General features: G+C 46.8%; 1 protein-coding gene across 4 annotated transcripts in view; it reads right to left on the reverse strand.

Moving 5' to 3' along the window:
* The window catches only part of PEX14 (peroxisomal biogenesis factor 14), a 139,571-nt gene that overhangs the window by 67,397 nt on the left and 45,914 nt on the right, over nt 1-26,260 (reverse strand). For 3 of the 4 annotated variants that reach the window (XM_041765958.1, XM_041765960.1, XM_041765959.1), the window contains one exon: nt 17,128-17,212. In XM_041765958.1, coding sequence (XP_041621892.1) covers nt 17,128-17,212 — 85 coding nt within the window. Of the gene's footprint in view, nt 1-17,127; nt 17,213-18,061; nt 18,094-26,260 lie in introns of those variants that run through there. The other variant, XM_041765961.1, reaches the window with a different exon arrangement.

Genomic DNA, 26,260 nt, shown 5'->3' on the forward strand with positions numbered 1-26,260 from the left:
GGCAAAAGCCCCCACAGCGGACGCCAACAGTGACCATCCCAGACAGACACGGTCGGCGGGAGACCCGGCAGGGCGGGGGGCGCGTCCTGCAGGGGACGAAGGAGGGGACCGACCAGAGGGCCGGACCCTGCAGACGTCCAGCTTTAAAGCAGCCCCGAATCAAACAAGGAGGCTGTTTTCTCTGAAAGGGCTGGACAAAAGCCAACTGAGCCAGACACCTACAGGAAAGAAACTTGCTTCCACATACACTTTTTTCTTTCTTAAGGTGTCTAACATATATGCTTTTTAAAGCTGCAGATCATAATCTCGCCCCAGAACAAGTGCACGCTGCCCCAGGCACAGGCACGGCCCGGGGGGGGGGGGGGGCTGCAGGGCAGGAGGCAGGAGGCTGAGTGCCTGGGCCTGGGGGGGCGTCGGACCAGCAGCAGAGGAGGAAGCGAAACACTCTTCCCAGCCCTCCTCCAGGGGACCTGCGCTGAGTCCTGACCTGAGCACTAACAGCACCAACTGGGGCTCTTTCACCCTCACTCCTGCCTTAGGCTTCCTGCCCTAGCTCCACAGCCGTTTTACCCTCTGACTCATCAATCCCTAAGAGTTAAGGTACAGAGAAGGCCATCTGCTACCAGAAAACCAAAGCACACGCAGGGTCAGGTTGCTGTAAGCATCAGGTCGTACGCTGTGCAGGGACGCCCTGACACCCATGGAGACCACATCAGCAGAGCCTACTGGCCATCATGAGTAGATCACTGGAAATACATACAGACATAAATGGACCAAATAAAAAAAGTAAAATAAACAGCCAAACTCAGGGAAGAACAAATAAGGAACAGAGAGATGGCAGGGGGAGAGAGGAACTTTCTGGAAGAAGCATTTTCAGTGGCAGCCCACCGTGATCATGGTCTGATTTGGTGGGACCCTCTTCTTGGAAAGGAGAGGCCGGCTCCACCACAAAGCAGTGATAGCCTTCTTACGGAGAACTTGCTTCACAAATACCATCTTCTCTTTCTTCAGGGAGCTTAAAATTTCAGTGAAACCATTTACCAAGGTCTCTCCGCACAGAGAGCAAGCCTGACAGTCACCCGTGGCAGCGGCACGACAGCCAGGAGACCCACACCACACAGCTGGTGTCTGGTGTTTACATACCGTGGCGCAGCCAACAGCAGCCAACAGCAGCCAACAGCGTAAGCGCCGAGCACACCACAGGGGGCTCCAGGGCTTCCTCAGGGCCCGCCTCTGGACACCGCGTCGTCGTCGTCTGACTCCCCACCCGGAACGCTCTCCACTCTCTTCTCCTCTATCCAGGTCCACAGGCCAAAAACCTTGGCAGTGAGCGCAGACACCTCCCTCGCCTTCACTCCTTGCATCATTTCATTCAGCCACCAACTCCCGCAGACTCGACTTCACACCCTCGCTAATCCACCCTCTCCAACCCCGTACCACCTGCCCTTGTCCATCCATCACTTCTCATCTGAATTACTGCCGTGAACTCCCCACTGCCCACCCTGCCTTCAGAGAGAGCTTTCCGAAACGCAAACAGGATATATTATTCTACATAAAACTCTTCATAGCTTCACCACTGAGCACGTAATAAAACCCAAACACATAAGGTCTGACCCCTGCCTACCTCTCCAACTTCCCAGTCTGTTTCCTAAATATCCAGGCCATTCCTGGTCTCAGAGACAATGTTCCCATCCCATCCCTGCAGAGATTAAAGTCAGCACGCTTGCCAAAGCCTAGAGACAACTAATCCTCTCGGGGACTCCTATGAGGGTAACCTCCCCTATAATGACACCTTTTCTAACCCCTCCACTCCGATCCTCCTCCACCAGCACAAGACTGATCTCCTCCTCCCTTGGGCCCCTATAAGTACGCCTACTACAGCCCCCTATATATAGTACACCTACTACAAGTACACCCGTGTGACACCTGTTTGCATATCACAGAACCTCGCTAGACCACTAATATTAAATCCTCCATTTTCAGTGCTTGGCACAGCACAGATGTTGCCACGGAGGAAACGGACATTCAGTAAATTAGAGAGTGGATGGACGGATTTTCCCACTCTATCGTACTGTCTCTGTGTATGAAATTCGGAACTAGCAATTCAGACAAACACATGGATAGACATATATAACAATCCATATAAAAAAGAAACAAACTCAGAGCAATGATTCTAAGAAGCAGATAATTTTAAAATGTTTTCTTCACTTAAACATGCACTATAACTTCCTGATTGAGTTTGTTGTGAGACTGACATGAAAACTAGTTAGCATCCCACATCCATCACTGGTTGGAAAGGGGACAGAGCTACTGAGAATTAAAGACCTGATTTAAGATTAAACTTCTGTGATGAATACTCGCCAGCAAATAGCTGAGAACTAACCATACGTGTGTACTACTCTTGATTCATCACGAACTGCTTTTAAACAAACACCTACCATTTCCTCAAAACAAACAGAGTGATTATGGTAAGGCCTTGTTAGCGTTCAGCTGTATACACGGTATACATTAACAGCCCTAGAACCACCTCGAAACAGTCTCGAAGCCAGACCTGTGTCAGTGGGGCAAGGCTTCCTAAGTCCTGCGCAACGTAATGACAGCCGAGCCGAGGTGTGCGAGCTCTGCTCAACTGAGGTTCAACTCCTGAGAGTGGATCTTAAAGGTGAGGCACGGCGGCTTGGGAGAAAGTCGATTTAATTTGTTTAACATCATAAAAAGGGACATTTCCACATGGACAGCAAGGACATGAATATCATGTGTGTACGGCAGAATTATAAACGCACTTTTGGCGAAATTCAATAAAGCTGATTCTACTGCATAAGGTCAGCAATTTACTATAAAAAATGATATGATTGCAATTTTTAATATAACCCATGTATTTGCTGCAAGATGCTCTAGAAGATTGTGTAACGTAGCCGTTCGACCTCTCCACTGGAGCAGAGATCACCCTATTTACCCTTTATTGTCCTGATGGAAGCCTCCACACAGAACAACAGTCACCGGCACTTAGGAACGCAGCCACCCCCTCAACCCCGACCCTTCCTCTCCTCAAGCGGAAGAACGAGCTCTCTGGGCGAAAGCCCTCGCAGAGGCAGCCAGAAAGCCTCCCCGACTAAATAAAACTAGAATTACGTTCACCTTCTATTCCTGATAACAGAAATGAAAGGGGTGCATGAAATAAATGACCTCCATGGTCACTCCGGATTTCATTTCTAATACTGGGACCCTTCCCGGAGGGCGTCCCAGCAGGTGGTGCGCAGCACGTCGATGGCTCAGGGTGACAGACGCCCGTGCCTCAGATTCCGTGGGTGGCCCGAAGCCTCCGTGCTCATGGGCACTATTTTTGAGAACTAATTTGGGTCACCATGAAGAGTAAATGAGTCAGGATATGTGAGAATGCTTTTTTACCTATAGCGCAAACTGCCTAGGCCAGAGGCGATCCTACAGGCTCGACATCGAGCCACCCTGAGCTTGCTAACTAATTGCAGGAACCGTATCCCTGGTCGTTTCTACGGTCTCACCACCAGGTCCTCCACTGGCCTGGGCCCTTTGTGTCCTCACTGTGGGCACCTAGCATAGCGTCCAGCACACTGCACACTAGGAATGCCTGGTGAGCGGGGATGAACTTGCTCACTGATGGAACAAAAAAATTACAGACTGAGGGATATGAAACTCCAACAGAACTTTTCTTTTCAATGGCATCTCTAGGATGGAAGCTGGGTAAGATGTCACTCTTCCTTTCCCTCATGCTTACTATGGGTTCTTGGATCAAATCAGCCTCCTCTCCTGCCCTGCAATCTTTGAGCTGGCTGTCACTTGGCCAGCACGGAGTACTCTGGTTTCTGCAACCCTCCCGATGCAAACCTCCCCACCCCACCGGAGCACCTTGCTTAACTGCAACAATTCTGCACATTTCACATTTCTGTCTCCACCCCCAGAACGCTGTGTCTTATTAACCCTGAGATTCTTGGTCCTAGGGCCGGCACAATGCCTTGTAAAAAATATGCTCAATAAATATTTGCTGGGATGAATGCATGAATGAATGATAAAAATCTTCCAAAATCAGGTATTCAGGTCTTGCACACAACTGCACTATTTTCTGTTCTATTTTAATACTTAGTCTGCTCTTATCAGGACTGCTTCACGGAGAGGCTCTGACTGAAAAAAATTTAAGTAAATATCAGAAATGGACTCAAAAGAGGTCATCATGAATCTCCATATTTATTCTCTTTCAATTACATTCTGTACAAATTAGCTCCATTTGTAAGTTAAACCGATTTTTCTAACAGCCTCTTCTTCAAACTCAACCTGTGTTCTTTCGGCCAAGACCCCAAATTTTGCAATTAGAATAATTTAATTGACAATTCTGTTTGTGACTCGCAAAGCAGGAGAGGGTATGGCTTTGTTCTTTAGCTTCATAGGTTTATTTCTGTCAGTGGTAAAATATTTTTCTTGTTGGCTGAGAGTACAGATCCAGCTTGAAGCCAAAAACAGAGTGGACGGGAGTCCCGTTCCTCTGCACTTTTAGGTTTCATTGAAAAGATGACATTTGTGTGGTTGTGATATTTAATTTATCACAGAGGGTCATGATTTTTTCCCCTGAAATGCCATGATAAGGTAAACTTCAACTTTATGAATGAAAGCCTCTGCAATCACTTAAACTAAAAATCTACACAAAATTTAAAGACCACCGTCTTAGTACAATCTCCTCAACAATCTAATTACAGAAAGATGGCTCGAAAGGGTTTTAAAACTAAACAGAATAATTAACAGTAAGAGACCAGAGCATTCGCAAGTCTTCTGTCTGAAGAAAGGGGCGTCATCTGAGAAGACTAGTTCCTACTAGAAAGGTTTAGAAACCAGACACATGCCTGTGGAAAGTTGGAAGGGAAAAAGTAGTCAAGTTGTTCATTTTATTTCATTATTTTTTTAAAAGATTTTTATCTATCCATTCATGAGAGACAGAGAGGCAGAGACACAGGCAGAGGGAGAAGCAGGCTCCACGCAGGAACCCGACGTGGGACTCGATCCCAGGACTCCAGGATCATGCCCTGAGCCAAAGGCCGGCGCCCAACCGCTGAGCCACCAGGTGTCCTAAGTTATTCATTTTAAATAGGAGCCTAGGTGCCCCAGCATGCCACTGCCTGAGGACCGTTAGGAGCGACATCTACTTAACTATCACTAATGGGAAGAAGATAAAGCTGTCGACTGACCAATCTAGCAAGCCTACAATGAAAAGTAAATTTAAAATAAAAGCACACTAACTCATGCTTCACAAATACAGATCCTCTTAACACACACACACACACACACACACACACACACACACACACACAAAGCAGGAGAGGCTCAAAAATGTTACTAAAACAATGGATTGGTACATTAATGAATGCCAGTCCAAGTTACTTTCTAACCAGAGTCCCATCAAGATAAAATATCATAGCGATTGCCTAATGTCGGACGGACCGTAGCTTAAGTTTCTGAAGTCTCTGCGTCCGACTTTTCCAGACAAACCCACATATCATGCAGTCCCTTTGCTGAAAACCCGCTTGCCCGCCCTGAGCCGCTAAATCTCATTACAACTCCCATCCCCAAGTGAGCCAGAGAGGAGTGACAAGTGTTCTTACAACCATCTCATGAAGCCACCGGCGATAAGGACCACGTCAATATTTATCTCCTGGACAAACTAGAAAATACATCGCCACAGCTTTTGTTAAAAATTAAAGGCACAGGGGATCCCTGGGTGGCGCAGCGGTTTGGCGCCTGCCTTTGGCCCAGGGCGCGATCCTGGAGACCCGGGATCGAATCCCACGTCAGGCTCCCGGTGCATGGAACCTGCTTCTCCCTCTGCCTGTGTCTCTGCCTCTCTCTCTCTCTCTGTGACTATCATAAATAAATAAATAAATAAATAAAATTAAAGGCACAGCTTTTTCTCAAAAACAAAAATAGTTGACTAAAAAAAAAAAAATCCTTCTTTCACATATACATACAATTTGCTCTTTGTTGAATGAAATAACTTCAGATTTACAACTAAACCGCTGCCACCTGCTTAAACACTGAAACCACGAACTCTCTTTTGGATGACTTTTTTTATTAGCCAGCTTTGGAGCCAAATGAATGCTTCCCTCATTTTGTGGGCCGTTTACCTAAATGGCCTGAAAAATTCCAAGTTAAGCCTTCGGTAAGAAAGAGGCTTGTGACAAATAGATGCTTAGACGCTGCTTGGGGGCGAAGGCGCTGTGCGGGTGAGTCTTCCTCTTCCACGGCTCCTCCGACGGCACTCCGCGTCTGTTCCCACCTCTTCCTCGAGCGCCTTCCTCCGTAGGAGAGGCCGGCTACTAAAGCTGCCCTTCCCAGACTCCTTGGCACAGAGAGTTCTGGATGGGAGTTAGGTACACTCACCGGTGATATGGAAAGTGGAAACGAGGTGACAGACCTGTACCTGCTGCTTTAGACGGTGGCAAACATGGGCCAATCGGCAGGCAGGACACCGGTAATACCTAGGTTCCCTACGGCGAGGCCCGACCTCAGGCCTCCTTCACGGGCGTCAAGGGGCACTTTTATAGATGCAGAAGCCAAGCTCGCACTCCAATGTCCTGTCACTGTTTGTATGAATGTCGGACGCGCTGCAGTGGGCGCAGCGGCAACTTCCTGACCCCTGAGTCACAGCTACGAAGCGCGCTCTTCAACTGGAACGTGCCGGTGGCAGCCTCCCGATTCCCCGCTCTCCTGACGGAAACAGGAGGGCGGAGCGGCTCCCCTGGCCAGTCAGTCCTTCCATGTTCTGAAAGTCATTCCTGGAGACCAGGCCTTGGTTCCACTCCTCCGGCCCTTTCTAGAGTGAGCAAGCTCCTAACTGCCGATATTAAATCCCTCTCTGCTCAAAATTCCTAGACGTTCCTGTGACATGAATCTTTATGATACCAACACCTTTGTCTTTTAAACATGACATCACAGCAAACTCTCTACAGCCCGTTAAGAGTAGGCCTTCCAAGAAGATACACTCTGTCATACTGTGGTCATTGTCAACCAAGCCCTTATTTTCAGCGCCAGGCAGTCTGTTAAGTGCTTTTCACCTTATTTTCATTTAACTCTTACAAGAACCTTTTGTAGTAAATGCTACCTCGAACTCCATTTTACAGATAAAGAAATCACAGCACAGTGATGTTCAGTATTTTATCCAGAGTCACATAGCTAGAAAGTGGTGACGCTAGCATTTCAAACCAGGCAGTTTGCACTATTACCTCCCATGCTAGAGTACTCCACACATGACCTATTATTTAGTCTCTCTCTCTCTCTCTCTCTCTCTCTTTCTTTTTAAAGATTTTATTTATTTATTCATGAGAGACACACAGAGAGAGGCATAGACACAGGCAGAGGGAGAAACAGCCTCCCTGCAGGGAGCCCGATGCAGGACTCAATCCCAGGACCCTGGGGTCACGCCCTGAGCCAAAGGCAGACAGTCAACCACTGAGCCCCCCAGGCGTCCTATTTAGTCTCTCCTAACACTGCTTCCGAAGCCATGTGGCTTTACCACTGGACAAACATTACAAATATGATACCTACACCTTCCTCTTTTCCAGGTTCCAAACCCTGCACACTCATACACAACTGTGGAGAACATACAATGACACAAGCATTTTGAAAAACAGTCTGGAAATCTGTTCAGGAGTTAGACATACATGATCCACCACATGATCCAGACATTCCATCCCTCAGTACCTGCTCAAGAGAGAAAGATTCATATGTCCCTGCAAGATTTATACACAAATATTCAGAGAAGCTTTATTTTTAATAGCTAAAAAACAGACACTCAAGTATTCAACAACAGGTGAATGGATAAACAAGCTGTACTATATCCAAACAATGGAATGCTATTCAGCAATAAAAAGGAATGAAGCTCTAATGCATGTAACGATGTAGATGATGCTCAAAATAATTATGCTATATGAAAAAAGCCAGATAAAGTACAGATACCATACAGTCCCATTTGTATAAAATTCTGGAAAATGCAGAGTAATCCATATTAAAGAAAGCAAATTGGTGCTTGTGTGGGAACCAGAGTGGCAGTGTGGGCGTGTGGCAGGAGGAAGGCAGGAGGAAACGTTTCGGGCTGATTAGGGTGCTCACTATTGTGACTGCAATGATGGTTTCCCAGCTATATATGTGTCAAAGTCATAAATCTTGCACAACTTAAATACGTATAGTTTATTATATGTCAGTTATCCCTCTATACAGCTATACACACCAAAACCACCCTAAGAGTCACCTTTCCTCCTGTCTCCTCCACCTCACACCCCTAATCTACTACTGAGAATGGCTTATTCTTTTTCCTACAAAGTCTGTGGCTCTGTCCTTCCTTCCCAGAAAGTACATGGTAGAGTTCAAGGCATTCTAGTCAGAAGACTTGGTCCTACTTCTACTTCTGCCACATATTTGCACTACTTAATCTTTCTGAGCCTCTGTGTCCTCATCTGTAAAATGGAGATTTGTTAAATCATGTATTCATTCATTCAACAAATATTTATTAACTTGGGATCCCTGGGTGGCTCAGCGGTTTAGCGCTGCCTTCGGCCCGGGATGTAATTCTGGGGTCCTGGGATAGAGTCCCATGTCGGGCTCCCTGCATGGAGCCTGCTTCTCCCTCTGCTTGTGTCTCTGCCTCTCTCCCTCTCTCTCTCTCTGTCTCTCTCTCTGTCTCTCATGAATAAATAAAATCTTTAAAAATATATATTTATTAACTTGCCTACTAAAAGACCATGGTGAAGAAGAAATTAATCTGTCTTTTGTAAACCACAAAGTTTTGGGTTTTTTTTTAAAGATTTTTATCTATTTGAGAAAGAGGTAAGAGATGGCAACAGACAGCACAGGAGCTGGGAGGAGGAGAAGCAGGCTCCCCGCTGAGCAGGGGGCCCACTGTGGCGCTTGATCCCAGGACCCTGAGAGCATGACCTGAGCTGAAGGCAGACACCCAGGCGCCCCTAAGCTGGCATTTTTATTTCCATCTTTGCTGCCACCTCCCCAGTCCAGATCCTCCACACTTGACAACGGACTTGGCAGTGCCTTCTTTGTGGCTGGTTCTACCACTGCCAGGCCTATTCGGTTTAAATATAGAGCCCAGAGTTAACTTCCTCGATAGCACTGTCACAGTTTCAACTGGTTCAAGTAATGTTGTCAAGCGTGATTTGTAATAGAGTCCGAAGGCTGCCTCCTCCCTCGCTGCCCATCTCACCAACCTTAATTCTGTCTCCTACGGAGCCCACAGGCCAATCCAGCCAACAGCACCTTGAGCCTCCACATGAGCCTCTCTCACCAACGCTTTCTTCCGCACTCTCCTCTGACCATTTACAACCCCTGCCGCTCACTCCATGTCTGCGTTAGGGCGGTTAAGAAAACTCTGCCAACCTAAGTCGCTGGAAAAGCGCATTTTCACTGGATACTGTAAGGCTAAAGACAGAAAGGACTGCATGCAAACGCTGTACTCTAATTTGGCAACGGCGTTCAGGCAGGCAGCCCTGAAACCACCTTACAGGTGCACCAGAGATGAACAGGTACGTGCAGTATAGACTTAAGAAAAGCTGAGCTCCTCCTGCAACTTGTCCTGGTAAGTGCCTTCTAGTTCTGTTTTGCTCAGCCCTTCCCTCATTAGCCTCACGAACCTGGGCTGGGGGCTGGCTCTGCTGGGCGTGGAGGAAGCTGGGAAGAACAAGACCCAGTCTCTGCCCTGGAGGGACTCACGGCCCAGTGAGCTTGATACTCCAGTCTCTGCTGGTCGGACAGGACCAACTTCTAACTGCCACCCTGCCACCCTTCGTGGATCAGTGTAGACACAGTTCCGGAGCACTCCGCCCCCATCCCTGCCCCCTTTTAATGAGCCTTTTGCGCCGTGGAAGACAGGTGCTTCATTTTTCTCTCAGCAACGGCCTAATGTGATAATATTCCACAAACAACAGGTACTGAATAAAGGCCGACCCCCTGACCGACGGCCAAGGACCCATGAAACGTCCAATAATGACAAAAGAAAATGAAACCATGTGTTTCATTTGGAACAAATTGTAACTACGTTTCTGAAGCTTTCCGTTTATTCAAATTTTCAAAAATTAAACTTAATGAGCCTATATCCCTTCAAAAACGGGCTAAAAAAGGATTCTTTTAGAAAGAAAGCATTTTTCTTGTAACCAGTGATCCGAAAGTCCCCTCAGAATCCAAATCTGTGCTAAGCGTTAACAATTTGTTACGCAGCCTTTTTTCTCTACTTTCTACCTATAGTCATGTTTATAATAGAAAACAGTTTTATGTTCTTTATATTCATAGTCTCACAAAATTTTAAGCAAGAAAAATATACCCTTGCCTACTCACATATGCAAAACACTTTTTAATTTTTTTTTTTTTAATTTATGATAGTCACATACAGAGAGAGAGAGAGGCAGAGACACAGGCAGAGGAAGAAGCAGGCCCCATGCACGGGGAGCCCGATGTGGGATTCGATCCTGGGTCTCCAGGATCGCGCCCTGGGCCAAAGGCAAGCACCAAACCACTGTGCCACCCAGGGATCCCAAAACACTTTTACATTAACCTAGTGCCAGACCCAGGGCCAACGATATCTATAGAAGAATATTTACCGGGGCATCATCGGAAATGGCAGAAGGTAGGAACCAGTCTAAATGTCCACTAATTTGGAACTGGTTTAAAAAAATTCTGATACATGCTCATCCTGGAGTACTACGCAGCCACTGAGAAGAATGAATCTAATCTGCAGGTGCTGATGTGGAATGAATGCCCAAATGTAATGTCAAGTGTAAAGGTGAAGTGTAAAATATGCTACTACTGCATTTAAAATTGTTTGTGTTTCTCTGGGAGAACTAATAAATATTAACATTCCTTTATATGGATAGATGATCTTGGAAATGATACATAAGAAACTGAATAAACAAGCATCCTCTGGAAAAGAGAATGAGTGGTGGGATGGGAACAAGAGACAGAAGGAAGACTAGTTTTCACTGTATATGCTTCTTTACAGTTTGAATTTTTGAAGCCACATACATAGCTTACCTTTCCAAAAAATAGGAAGGAAGGAAGGAAGGAAGGAAGGAAGGAAGGAAGGAAGGAAGGCTTCAAAAATACTACTACCATACATGACAATGTCACTTTGGGTTTCTTTGCAGCACTGTCACAGACACACAAGGCTAAGAAAAATCATTCTTCATTTTTAGGGAAAACCTGAAAGCATTTGGGTAAATCCAAAAGAGCTTTGTTTTCTTCCCCACAAGCTCCTCTGGGCCACAGTCCCCCCAGGGCAGGGTGAAGTGTAGGCACCTAATGACCCAGTCTTTTGGGGGTAGCAAGTGTACCAGCTCCCCCTCTGGACAGGGAAGCCATGGTGCCCCCATTTCCATGGCCTTCAGTCGGTCTAGCGTCTGCAGCTCTCATCCTGGATGCTGAAAAAAAATCTCTGGAGTTCAAAACAAGTTTGGATAACAAGGGGAGCAGGAAAATTGATGGGGGGAACACCAGTCAGTGTGATGAATAGGCTGGTCCAGAACAGCAGGTGACGGATATGCAGATGCAAGACTGGCGGGGAAGGAAGATGGTCCGTTCACAACAGATGGATGGAGGTGCTCAATCATCCTCAGGAACAAGCCCGAGGCTGCCATACACAGCACTGCCTGCTCCTTACTCACCTGCAGGGCATGGCCCCAGCCCCAGAGACTCTCTGTACCTGGGGCCCCAGAGGCTCCCTGTGCGGGATCACACCACACCAGGGCGGGGCCTGCGGGAGTGACAGCAGGCAGTGTTTGAGGAAATGCCACTTGGCTGCAGGCGGGATTTGACCTGGGGACCGATTTCCGGTGAACTTCTTCCTCCAGCTTCCAAAAAAACCCACACTTGTCTGTCTCGATAGCTCGCACTCAGGGGTAAGGCTTGCCCTGCCAGGGTGTGACCTGTTTGTGCAGGCCTAAGGGGTACAGGAATCCCAGGACACAGGAATTCCAGTGTTAAAGCCAGGACAGTGTTGGGCAAACGGGGACCAGTGGACACCCTACTTACCAGCCACCATCCTCTCCTTTTTCTTTCCCTATTCATCATCAGTGAGAAAGAACCTAGATCACCAAATGCAGTTCAAGCTCATGACTGAGCACAACTCCTCAGGTAGGGTATTTGGTTTCTCCCAGTCATCTAAGACTAACAGATAAGACAATAAAAAAAAAAAAAAAAATCACCCAACCCTTATCTTTGCCCAAAAGGGGAGCACCTTTTTAAAACGTCCACCTTCGGGGCTCCTGGTGGGATCAGACTGTGGAGCATGCGACTCTTGACCTGGGGGCTGTGGATTTGAGCCCCACTTTGGGGGTAGAGATGAATTAAAAAAATATAAAGAAATAAAATAAAATATATTTTTTTAAAAGAAATAAAATAAAACATCCATGTCAGAGAAGGCACAATTACTCCAGCAAATGCAGGAATGAATCTAAAACTCTGGTGCCACAATCCGCATCTCATTAACAAAGAATCAGAAGGGCCAGACAGCCCCTCACAGAGCCAATACCCTTCCTTCCAGCTCAGCCACAGGAGTTTTTGAGGGTGAGGAAATGGGCCACAGCCAAGCATGGGATCTCCCTTCCCTGCCCCCTCCAAGCTCTCTGCTGGACCCAAGCTCTAGAAAAAAAACAGCGTTATAAAAAGACTTCTGGCTTCACTAAGACACATTAAAGAATTAATTATAAAGTAAAGCTGAAGGAGAAAATTAATTTTAGAAACACATGAGGTTACAATTTTTTTTTTTCCTGGAGATGGGGGAGGAAACACAGTTATTTTCATTCTCATCCTGGGGGCACAAGCTGGGAGCTGTCCAGTCGATAACCTGGCCATCAGAACAAGGTTTGTAATTAAAAGGTCAGTGACCTGGAAAGCCAGGGCCCCACTCCCAGAGCTTCTCAGTAATGACGGAGCTATTAAATTAAGACTGTTATGAAATCAATGCTAAAAAAGCTTTCATGGTAACGAGATTCCATTCAAGGACATGCAAACTACCTCATGAAATGGACGTAAATGATAAAAAAGAAAAGTAATAAAAGAGAGTTAAATTGAAATCTGCGTTAAGAATTTACTCCCCCTTGAAATACTCCAGTGAGAGCAGCCCTTCACCTCTACCCCACTACCAAGGTTGAGACCATCAGGTTTCTTCCTCAAGTTCATTTCCAGCAAGGAGGCGGCTTTGCTACCGGGGGTTCCGCTTCCAGGAACAGAAGAAAGATAAGATCTCGTTTCACCTTTTAGAATGAGAAAGGATGGTGATGTGTCCCCTTTGTTTGGTTTTCCTTTTCCCCCTGGACTATGTATTAGATGAGCAAGAACACAGCCCTTAACTTACACACTTCAGAAAGGCACAATAAGCAAAAGTCTCGGCCAACACCACCTAGACCCCATTATGCAGGAATATACAGAGAAGCATATGATGCTCATCGTTTTTCTAGAAACCTGCTTTGCAATAGATACATCAGAGTAAGCTAACAGACAACGCTATCTTCCCCTCCGCCTCACCTACTCCCCTCGCCCCCGCCCCCAAACAGGCATCACTTTTACCCACCTTACACTCAGCCTGCCAACATGTTTGGAAGCAGCCTGCCTCCTACATTTTGTGGTTGGATAGGGTGTCAAATCAACATAAGCCTATTGACAACGCTGTCCAAGCCTCTAACTTTCTGGACCGATTCTACTGCTGTTTTTAAGCTACTCTAATGTCCTGGACTGCAGCCCACTTAAAGGCCAGACATGATGCCTGCCTGGTGAGAACTGCCTCTGTACGCAGTCCGGTTCCAGGAGGGCTTAAACCCCACGCACAGTCCAGTGATGCTCATGCGCGGCTGACTACACGGTCGATGTGCCATCTGCAGAATCAAGTGGTTGGAAGGAAAACAAAAACATTTATTCTAATACTCCGAAGGTGAACAGCTGCTTTTCTCTTTCATCCAAAAAATTCTCGATAAAACAAAGAAATGTTGTAAATTACACAAAATGGCAGTACAAACTTCAAGGAAAATGATAAATGATTCCAATAACTTCATGTTTCTCATTAATGACTCCATATTCAGACTTTGAAGCATCCAAAAGAGAACTCAAAAAAACAAAAAACAAAAAAGCCCCCACCGACACAGAAGATCTTCGCAAACCAATGCTCTTGCCTGTCTCTCCCATTCACTGCCCACTAGCCTGCCCCCAGTCTCCCCAGCCCCCCGAATGAGAGAGCACAACATTTAACCTGTCGGTAACAGAGGCAGGCTGCAGCCCTGCTCCGGGCTGTGGTTTCACATTAAAACAAACTCAGCTGATGTGCCTAAAGTAACCCTCATTTTCTACTGAACTGACATGCACTACAGGGACCTCAATTTCTATATTAAATATTAAATAATATTAAAAGAAAAACAAAATTGGATTTGCCTTTTCAGGAAAGAGATGTTTATTAAAAAAAAGAAAGTCAAGATTATAATTCAAGGCAGTGCTGCACTGCAATTCCCTGAAGTGACATTTGCTAGGAAAAGCCAAGACTACAGTAGCTGCGAGCTCGCCCAAAGCCGGCACTCCATACCCACCCCTGCAGCCAGTCCTGTGGGGACAGTCCTGCGGGGAGGCGTGGGGAGCATGCCAGAACCTTGGTCCCTCCCCTCAGGACCCTCTCCCTGCCCCCACAGACCAGCCAGCCAACTCTCTTTCCTTCCCAAGAACAGTTAGGAACACGGGAGAGGCTCACTCCTTTGCAAAAGTCCCTCCTCCCTCACCCCATCAGAGCTGGCGCCAAACTCCGCAGACCATGTACACCTGACCCAAGGAACAGCCGGAAATTCAAAAAGTGAAGTGTAAATTCACGAAGGGGCTCTTCTTGCCCAGATGCCCATCAAACCTTGGAATCCTCTGCCCAGAAAAGGTCCTGCCAGAACTTACCCTACTGGGATTCAACTCGGAAACAGATAATTACTGACTGAAGCAGCATTTTACAGGATAATGGAGATGGGTGATTACGTCCAGAGATTCGGGACTGAGGCTCAGGGTAGACTCCTATAGCTCTCTTCAGAGGAAGAAGGGTAGGAGGCCCCTCGGGGTTCCTGCTGCCTGAAATCCTAAAGACTTGCCCACATTAGGGGTCGAGGAGGAACTGTGCCCACTCCACACCGACAAACTCATCTCCCTCAGGCGTGTGCTCGTGCCACCCTCTCAGAGAGGCCTTCTCGAGCGGCCCTGGCTAGGCGTGCAACCCGTTCCCACCCCAGCACTGGGGCTCCTCAACCCCGTGCGGCCCCGCATTAGTTTTCTCCATGGCACTTGCCACTCGAAATACCATGGCTCTCGTTTTCCTGCTGGTTAACTGTCTAGCTTTCCCCATTAGAATGTAAGCCCGGGGAGGGCAGGGACGCTGTCTGCCCTCTTCTCTGCGGGGGTCCCCGGAGCCCAGAACGGGGCATGGCATAGGGCAAGCACTCTTCGCTGGATTAACTCATCGATCGGTTTTGTTTCGCACTGTTTTTAAAGGAGCAACAAATAGTAATTGCACAAAACAGTTTCCTCTCCGCAGTAATTATTAGCCAACTAACTCAAAAGAAGTATTATTTGGTCCACAGTTTCTCTCTCTTTTTTTCTCTCCCTCTCCCAGTCAGGGATTTATTAAAATTAAACAGATTAGATGGAGCTCCTGATACTAAAACTGCTCAGCAAAGCCTGCGGTGGGGAAGTGCCGAGCAAACACCAGAGACATTTGTCTCTAAATTGCTCTAAATACCTTCTGCAAATGAAATTCTAACCCGGCTGCGTTTGAGAGAAAATGAGGAATAACTGGTCATTGTCAGTGGAAAAGAAGATCAGGCAGTTATAATACTGCACAATATACTGGGGCAGAGGATCTCTCGGCAACCATAGATTTTGTCTCAGGTTACCCCGGGTAATCAGCACAGCTTTTAGGCTCAGCTTTCGCCGGCTTCAATGCTTTGATGAGAGAGCTGAAATCCCCAAGCTTTTATGATTAATTACTCCCCATAGGTACACATATTTCAAGGAAAAACTCTTTTATGGCATGATGGTTGCGGAGTGGAGAGGCCGGCCAACGCACTCCAAATTGTAATAACCTCCTACTGATGGGGGGCAAGCACGATGCCGCCAGCAAATGCACAACACCCCTCACAGCTCCGCTGCAGGGGCCAGCCCCGAGGCTGCCTTTGAACAGATGCCTGGGAAGGGAGAGCTTCAGGCTCGTCCTGCCCAAACCCCAGGGGTGTGGGCCTGGGACAAGGTCCGGCAAGCATCTCTGTGGTGGGACGCCATGGAGCACACTGAGGAAACACCACCAAACCACTCGGTCTTCTCTTCCAGCCACAGATGACTTAAAGCTCACAACGTAGAATTCTAAAGCTGACATTCCAGCTCCTGAAGAAAAAGGGTTTTGGGGAGGGAGGGGGGAGAAACTCACTCCCCCTACCATGGTGTAGAAGGGCCTCTATACAACTTTCCAGCTTTCAAGAAAATTACATGCTCAAAGAGTGAAAAGTCAGATCCCTTTTTTGTTTGTTTTGGGGTCTGTTTTTGTATTTTACAAAAAAAGAAAAATATCCTAAATTGCAACAGCCAGAAGGGATTCTTTCTGCTTTGGACAATATTGAATTTGTCAAGATCCATTTAATCCTCGCTTACAGAAATACCATAAAACCAGTAATTTACCACTTCGGTCCGTGAACCAGGCTGACCCAAAGCTTGACCTTAACCTGACCTCGTTTAGTCCCCTCATTTCCCCTCCTCCTTCCATTTCTTTCTTCCTGATTCTTTACTGAGGCAGCTGACCTCCTAACCTACAGCCACTGTGAGCCAGGCTCACACTATCAGAAGAATGGACCAGAATCAGGCATCCTCCAATGGGCCTCTTCTCGCTCCCCGTGCCAGGCTGTCCTGGGCTGAGGTGTTGGCCTTAAATCCAGACGGTATCATCTCTCTGCTCCACTGTAAGGAAAGAAGCCCGGGCTCCTCTGAGGGGGTGCCCCTCACCCCCACACCAGTGGGACAGCTACAGCAACACTGTGGCTTCCATCTGCCCCGTGTCCCATCCCTTTCTGCAGGCCACAATGCATGGCTGTGAGGAATCTGTACCTTTCTTCTTAAGGAATGCTCTCCTGGTTGCAAGTGGGCTCTGGCGGACACGGGAATTCTGTAGAAACTTCACCGCTGTGGCAATCTGGTCAGGGAGACAAAAGAAGAAAAGTAAATTTCAATAGTCTCAATTTAAAGATTAAAAATCCTACCAGTTTATCCCAGGTCCATAAAAATAAGCACACCACTGTGGTCAAATTTATAAGCAGTTATTTCTCACATTTAAAAATCTACCTAAATAAAAGGCGATGTCAGTTAACTGGCTTCCTATACCTGTTTCTATCAAATCTAATCCTCTCAGCCTAGCTTTTAAGAACTGCAATAATCTTTTCCTCTTCTCCTTGTTTAAGCTGAATCTTCATACTCCTCAGCAGGTAGCCCTCTCCTGGTGATGCGAACCTACGTCCCTATACTTGTGCTCGAGGTATGCTCTTGTTCTTCGAGGCCTGCCTTTCCCACCTCTACCTGTCTAAATACTGTGTGCGTACCCACACACACACACACACACGCATAATCGTGTATACACACACACACACACACACACACACGCCAGCACAACCCTTTCATAGCCTGTGCTAACTCCTCGAAGCCTTCCCTAAATAAGCAAACCATCTCTGATCTCCCTATTCTCTTAAATTCTTTAATGCTCGTAGTGTGTACCATATAATTGAAGACATAATTATACTGTCTTCTAACGTTCAGGCTGCCTCCCCAACTACGCTGCAAGCATCTGAGAAGAGACCACGCTGCCTCCACAGAGCCTGGCAAAGTGCTGAGCACAGACCGGCTGGGAAGGATTATATAAGAGACAACGCACGAAGCCATTCACACTGGTCCCTCTTATGCAATGGAGCTCAATCCTGAAGAGACTTCAAAGGACAAAGTTTGGGGTTTCACGGCTAAAAGCTGACAGACGGACAGATGATCCCCGTACCTCTGATGATGACATTATTTACTGAAATCTTCATATCTACAAATAAGCCAGGGAGGGGGTAGAAGGAAATCAGTTGAAAAGGTATTAACCTTTGCATCACTCAGCACACGTGAAGCATGTGTTTGCACGTGGCTTGCGTGCTCTCCATCCCTGGCGCTAGCGCAATGGGTGGGACATGCCAACCTGCCCCAGATAGGAAAGGGGGCTGTTCTAAGTGACTGGCATTATTCATCTCACCAAGACCAAAGGAATAATATCATCTCATGTTACAGGTAAAGTCAACAGACCCTGGAGTTCGCTCCTTAGCTGTTGAAAGAAACATTTCTAAGGGACTAAATATAAGGGACTCTTCTAAGATCCTTCAAACGAAGGCGAGCAGCTATCCAGAGATGCAAGCATAAGCTACCGTGACTACCAACGAAATACGACTTACAATATTCTCCTCCTATTTTATATGAAGTTAGTCTTGAGACCTGACAGACTTCTCTGGCAACAAAAGATATGAAGATAAATGGGAAAGAAACACAAAAAGCCAGGTCAATTCCCTTTTGTATCTTCCCCCGTAATCCCTCTATTGGAGGCTAGCCTGAGATGTTGTCCCTAGAGGATGAATTCAGGGGTCCCACACCTTCAGATTCGGACCTGGCAGTGATAAAACGCTAAGATGCACCCATGTTCCCGGAGACTTGTCGTAATCCGTCCAGCACTGCAAACCCCTTAACCCCCATCAGGAGCTGCAGTGGTAACCAACCAGCTCTGGACTAGAGAGAAGCTGATGCTCCAGATTCTAGACCTGAAAACTCCACACTGCGCCCCCTTGGCAACTCAACCACATCTCCTCAGGTCGCACCAAACTTAAGAAAAATCTGAGAGACATCTACAAAATGGATGCAGATGCATTTTAATGAAAAGATGGGAGAAGGGAGGGAAGGAAGAGGAAAACAGAAGAGCGATTGTGGGGGAGGAGGGAGCAGCAGGGGAGAAGGTAGCCATGGGACAAGTGGAGCAGAAGGGGAGGCAGAAGAAGAGGGGAGAGGAGAAGTGGGAGGGGGACATGGGGAAGGAGGGAGGGGAGAGACATGGGGAAGAGAGGCCCATGTCCAGGAAGGAGTGGACAGCTACACAGCCACAGGCCCCACACAGTCGATGCCCATTGGCCTGGTTCCAACGGCTTGGGGAATGCCTGTTCTTCACCTGGAGAAAAAACTACACCTTCCACGCACAAGACAATTACGGCATCAGTATCACACGGCGATGCCTGTACGCTGTGGTGTGTGCTCCAGGTGTCAGAGGGAATGTGGATGAGCAGGCCGTAAACAGCAGATATTAACAGCATGGCTCCTCTCATTTACCCATAGAAGCATCGACCTTTCCTTCATCCTTCCAAAATTTTCCATGACAGAGAAAGAAAACAGAATCCCACCACTAAAACGCACAGGTTTCACCTTGCTTTTTTAATATAGTCCTTGGTATATGCATTTCTGGTCAGAGAGCAAAGTTCTGATGGGTTTAATGGTGCACTCAATGCAGTGCTTGGCGCATTCCATCAATTTTTTTTTTTTAAAAATTGCATCTCTTATTTCTTTAAATACATTAATCAGCCTACTGTAGGCAAAACGGATCCATCGGACAATGCAATAAACATGAATTATCATCTATCCAACACGCATAATGGCTTAAAAATACATAATAGCAGGTGTAGTTTAAATGATTAGTTATTACACCTGTGGTGGGTCTGATTCAATTGGGAAAAATCATCTTTAATAGGTTAAAAGGTTTAGATCACCATGCTTTCCTTAAAGTGGCTGTAGAGAGGGAATGATGGAGTGCTCTGTCATTAGTAATTCATTTAAGAAAAACGTGGGGGATATAGCAAAGAACAGCATAAACGAGCGAATCCAATTTAAACATCAGGTAAAGTAGAAAACACCTTTTAAAAAAGCAAGATAAATGAATTCGGAAGGGAGATGAAATTGACGTATTTATTTTAACGGGAATTTGACAAAGTCCCGGCACACTTCAAACTTGCAAAAATATGAACAATTTCTTTTAAAGTTTCCATTCACTAATTTCAAGCCATATAAAATCATACTGCCAAACACCTACATAAAGTATATTTGGGGCTTGTTTATGTTCCTCTTGATCTTTGTCTGAAAATGCAGGCGACAGGCAAATCACATATTTAACAGCATCGATATCGCTATACCAGATGCAAAAATATAAAGCAATATAAAGCATCCAAACTAACAGCCCCAACATAATGTGCTGAACAAGAAAGATACCCAGATAAGCAGCTATGTGAAAGTGTGAACATATGAAAACCTCTCTCCCCCTTTCACTAATTATTTCTTCGGCTACTCTCTACGCCTCCCCACCCCCCTTCCCTCACCCAAGGACCCGGTACCACAATAGGGGGCGAAAGGCCCGTCCAACCTGGAATTTTATATACCGGGGATTCATCCACAGATGGTAAGAGGTTTCCCCCAAATCTTTCTCCATAATACAAAGATCTTAGTGCACTAACTGCCAGCGCCCTCGGTCGGCACCTTTCATTCGCCCATTGTTGGACACTTTTCATTAACTTCATGAAGCAACTCAACTGACTCTTCCTCTGCAGAGGTCCAACACACACAGCCTGCTTTTGTTGGCCAACATGATGGGGTGCCTGCAGCCTGTCCTGTATTATCGTCTGATTTTTCTAATTAGGAAATGAATGTGACTATTCATGGGTTATATTTGTGCCCAACTAAATTACATAAATTCAGGCCAAATCTTCCGCCTCAATGTCAAAGATGTAAAACGGAGACAGGAACTTTATTGCACATGTTGTGGGAGTGCAGCAAGCCCGGGAAAATTCTGGCGCAAAGCACCTGATGCCGCTGTTGGAAGCCACTTGCCGTTGAGTCCACGAGAAACGGCAGAATCGGTTTCCCTTTCCCCCTCCTCTTGCGCTGAGAGTTCTTACCGAGTGCACCTCGAATTACCAGGAACCGGTGTCATAAAAATATGGACGGCCACCTCGGAAGAAAACTGAAGCAAAGTTTCTCGCCACCCCTATTCCTGTGGCCCTGCCTTCTGCCCGCTCCAAAGCCAAATAAAACGACGCTGGCACCATCAACTCCTCAGGCTCAGGAAAATGTGATCATTTTCCCTGTTTATCACTAAAGTGACAGCCCGCCTCTGCAATGGGCGCTCCAGAGGGCCTGCCACAGCCAAGGGGAAGGGGACCCCAGATGATCGGCCACCCGCGAGAGATTCTTGTTTGAGAGCCCAGGATTTGTAACTGTGAAGCAATGGAACGCAGTATCCCCGGGGGCTCTCCACGGTGAGCAGTGCTGTTAAACACACTGTGTAGGGTAAGTAATCCCTGGTGAGGAGAACCGAGGTTCTGACAGTCTTTGCTGAAAAGGTGCTTCCTGTGTGTTTCCCACTCGCCCACAAGGACCTACACACTGTCATCTTCAGGACGCGCACTTGATCTCCTGCACGAGGGAGACGGGAGAACATTGCTTGCCTGATAACGAACCTGGGGTGTGAGGAAGCCTTAGCACTTTGCACCTGACGCGTAAACCGGATGCATTGTCTCCGGTGACACTTATTTGGAATGCCACCAATTCCAGCACTCCTGTGTGCTCCATACACATCTATCTCCTAAAATGTGAGCATTCATTAGCCATTTTAAAATATTAAAAATATTCAAAAATTAATGACACTAACAACCGAAGCCAAGTCCTTTTTAACCCAGAGAGATCACAACCAGAGGGCAAAAGAAATGACCGATGTGCAGGCCTGAAACCCCACTCCGCCGCCGCGCCGCCACACGTGCGCTGCTCAGAAGATTAAATTGCCTGTGAAAGGTTCCTACGCTCCTGCTCTAAAGTAGATAGATACCCAGAATCCTGTTAACAAGCGTTAGACCAAAGCCAACTCGAGTTTTAACAAGGGCTGACTTTAAAAGCCGGGCAGTGCCGAGAAGGAGAGTACCCTCTTCAAGCAGAAATGCTACATTTTAGTAAGAAATCAGTACTCTGTCAGGAGTTCCTTGACAAATATGGTCATCGGTGGCACAAGGAAATAGTTGCAAAGCAGCTGTTAATCAGAGAAACACATCGTAGAACGCTGATGCTAGCACTCGTGAAAAAATGCAACGGGCTAATTATGAAGCTATATATCTCACTAAAGAGGCCGTGTTCCTTGAGATTCCAGGCAGAGCACTCTCAGATCCAGGGTCCTAGGACAACATAATTCTGGCTCTCTGCATCCAGAATCCTCTCTTATCTGTGGCCGCCAAGCTCAGATTCTTCGTTCTCTTTCAAGCCTCCTTGCTCTCCTTCTAGTTAGGGAAGGGGCTGAGAAGGGTAACGGCCCTGGAAGCAGGGGCACCCACGAGCCATATACCAGGACACTGCACGGATGCACCCAGAAGGTGTCAGATCCTGAGCCAGAGTGAAAGGAAATCTAGGAGCCCGCACAAGAAACGTCAGAACCCTTGCTCTCGCAGCAGCAGGGGAGCAAACGTGGGTGAGCTTTGAGCCAGGGGAATCGCAGCCACCCACCCCCCACCCCTAACCGCCCCCACCCCGCCCCCCCCCCCGGTCACCAAAATTAAAAGAAAGTAGAAAAAGCAGCAGCAGTAAACACAAAAACCGGGACTGTTCTGCTTGAAATCCCCAAGGGGGGAAGGGGGCAGCCGAAGGCTGCTCTCCAGAGGAGGCTGCCTCTCAGGGAGGCCGAGGGAAAGTTAATATGCACAGGAAGGCTCGGTCAGCCCGAACCCGATCCGCGATCCCGCGCAAGGGCAAGGAGGAGCCAGGCTCCCCGAAAGCAGCCTAGGCGTGGGGGAGGGCGCCTGAACGGCGGGAGGGGAATAACCTTGAGGTGGCCGCGCAGCCCAAGCGCAGAGCCAAAGTGCCCCCTAGCCGGAGCCCGCGGCCACGCAGCCCAGGGCGGCCGCCCGCTGACTCGCACGGCCCCAGCGAAGTGTTTTCACTCAGGGAAAATGAAATGTTTTGCAAGATGAAACAGAATGAAAATTGAGGTTTTAGGTAATTACTAGTTGGCATTTACATATCACGGGCTGGTTCAACACCTATTCATTTTCCTCTTTTATTTTCAATTTTTTAAAATTGCTCATTAAAAATGAACAGATGACAGTGACAGGATTTTTTTTTTTTTAACTCATTCTCCTTCTCTGAGGGTTACAAAATCAAGAGGTACTTTTAGCCCGTTTATCTACAGTTAACACACACACACACACACACACACACACACACACACACAGACACAGAGGTATGTTTCATTTACATCAAGGGGGGAAAGGAGAGGGGAAAGTCAACAAAAGCCAGGAAGTTCAAAGATAACGACAGCGTAAGGGGTACATGCGCCAGCCTCTGCACCTGGGCCAGGAGTGTGTGGGCGCCCTGCACTCGGCACTCGGCACTCGGGGGTTAAAGGAAAGAGCCTCTCTTCCAACTTGGAATTTCCTGGTTTTTGTCACTGTGTCCTTCCCATTGTTGATTTGGGTTACAACCCTATACTAATTAAGCTTGTGGGCCCTAATTTCCTTTGTTTTACTTTCCTCTGTCCTTCTGTTTTTCACATTAAAGAAATAAAGTATCTCTGGCTGAAGTGCACAGGAGCTGACATGATAGGACATAGTATTTTTAAGGTCTACTGTGTAAATCTGTATTTAGGGAATTCCAAAGCACGCATTATTGACCCTAGTCTCTCTTAAAACACACTGATATATGTAGTAAAAGCCTTCACGAAAAGTGGCAACGTCGCGTGCACAAAAACTACCTTTCAAAGTGAAATACCTCTGCATTTAAATTTTTCTTCTTGGCCCGAGTTAAAAATATTGCATGAACTGCTTGTCAGAATGTCATTGTTTTGTTATTTGATTAAACTAGTTCTTCCAGAAATGTGTATGGAAATAAAAAGCATCTTAAGCCAACACGCACTGTTTAATATCAAGTGACAGTGATTTTAGGGGGATGGGGGAGACTCTGGCGAGTACTCTAGGTGCCACCCTGCAGCCCACGGGGAGCTGGTGCAGTTGGGGCAGCCAGAGCCTTAAAAGCCGAGGAGCTGCTGCTGCACAGCTCGACTGTCACGGCACCACAGACAGGGCCGTAGTACACACATTGCCGTGGAGGAAATGAAAACCCTTGCTTCTGGGTTGAGAAGATCAAAGTTCCTTTTTAGGAAAGGTTGAGATGGAAAAGGATTTTCTCCTTCAGGGAGAAAGAAAAGCAAATTTAAATGCCTTGTCCCCATGCATCCCCACCTGAATTTAGATAGCAGCCCCTCTAATTTTTGATGCAACCAACAAAGCAGTTACCCAAAGAAGGGAGGAAAAAAGGATGACATTTGCCTTTTCCTTGGCTTTGAAATCCAACTGGCAGCAAATTGTTTGAAGTCCTGCTTAGAGAAGAAACTGTAATAGCCTCCATACTGAAAAGAGGAGGGAAATGCCATTATACACGGATCACAGTAGCAGTGACCTCAGCGGAGAAGGCAAACGAGCTGGCTGCAAGTCGGAGGTCCAGCCGGCGTGCCAGGAACAGAAATAAAAGGTTTATGTGCCAGAGACGTGTGGCAAGAGTTGGGTGCTCGGTCCCAAGAGATACCAAGAAAAGGCAAGGAGTTCAATTCCTTAACACAGTGTCTTTCAGCAGCTCCTTGACGGCTTCTTCGGCCAGTTTCCCTCGGTTTTGCATCTTCTATATTCCTCTAATTTCCCCGCGCTGCTAAAGAGGAAGCAGAGAGCACCCAGGCTTCGTGTTGTAAAATTAATGAAGGTGTCAAGCTGTTGAGTTGAATCACTCCAAAAGAATGTAATGACTCAGTGTCCAAGATGCTCCCTAGGAGAACTGTGAGCTCACTTGGTGACGGTGGCTGGTGACTCCAACACTACAAATATGTAGTATTCAATCCCCCGGACCTTCCTAATGATACCACTGCTTCTACTTCCCCGTCCCTTTCTCTCCACCACAGGCTGAATGTTTTACTTTCTGAAGGTTACTGCTCTCAAACACCAGTACCTCTCAGATGCTCGGCAGATGAAACAGTGCTTCAGGTCCCACTTCTTTTGAAGTCGGGGCCACACAGAGGTTGGTCAAACCTCCTCCCTGGTCTTGCACTATCGATACGTGGGATGATGAGGAAGGGGATGAAGGTTATGTCATGAATGGATGACCACCAGGCGATGCAGGGCAGGGTCCCTTCATGATAGTTTTGCACCTTGTGCTCCGAGGGCAATGAGATGGGCTCCTGGATTCCACAGAAGATAAGCTCTGGACCAAGAAATTCTGTCTATAGTCACCTCACACACAATACAACACTAAGACCTTTGAGGTGTCACTAAATGGCACTCCTACCAGACATCCTACCAAAAAAATAGAGAGAAACTAAATGTTAAGAGATAGATTTGAATACAAAAGAAGCAGACATAGCCTAGAAACAGTTTGAATGCAAAGATAGCAAGAAAAGAATTTAAAATGACAAATGTCATTATTTACAACAGCCAAGATATGGAAACAACCGGTGTCCAATGGATGAATGGATAAAGAAATTATTATGTGTTCTCTCTCTCTCCCTCCCTTCCTCCTTCTCTCTTTCTCTCTCTCTCTCTCTCTTTCTCATACACACACACACAGAAATACTATTCAGGCATTAAAAAAAAAGAATGAAATCTTGCCATTTGTGACAACACGGATAAACCTCGAGGGTATCATGCTAAATGAAATAAGTCAGAGAAAGACAAATACCATATGATCTCTGCACGGCTCACTCAGTCAAGCGTCTCACTCTTGGTTTCAGCTCAGGTCATGATCCAAGAGTCGTGAGATGGAGCCCCCCCACCCCCGCCCACAGTGGGCTCCCCACTTAGCAGGGAGTCTGCTCGGGATTCTCCCTCTCTCCCTCAGCCCCTCCCCGCCACTCCCATGCTGCAAATAAATAAATAGATAAAACCCTTAAACCCCCTCCCCCCAAAACAAGCTCACAGATACAGAGAATCCATTGGTGACTGCTCAAGATAGGTTGAAGGGTAGGAGAAATGAGGGAAGGGGTAAAAATTCATTTTAAAAAAAGAATCTGTGTTTCAGCTATAGGACAGAACTTCATTGAAGGGCGTATGGGAAAATCACCTACATACCTTAGGAAACAAGTGGAGACTGTAGTCTGAGGACTGAGGGA

Source organism: Vulpes lagopus, chromosome 8, assembly GCF_018345385.1.
Source record: "Vulpes lagopus strain Blue_001 chromosome 8, ASM1834538v1, whole genome shotgun sequence".
Classification (NCBI taxonomy): domain Eukaryota; kingdom Metazoa; phylum Chordata; class Mammalia; order Carnivora; family Canidae; genus Vulpes; species Vulpes lagopus.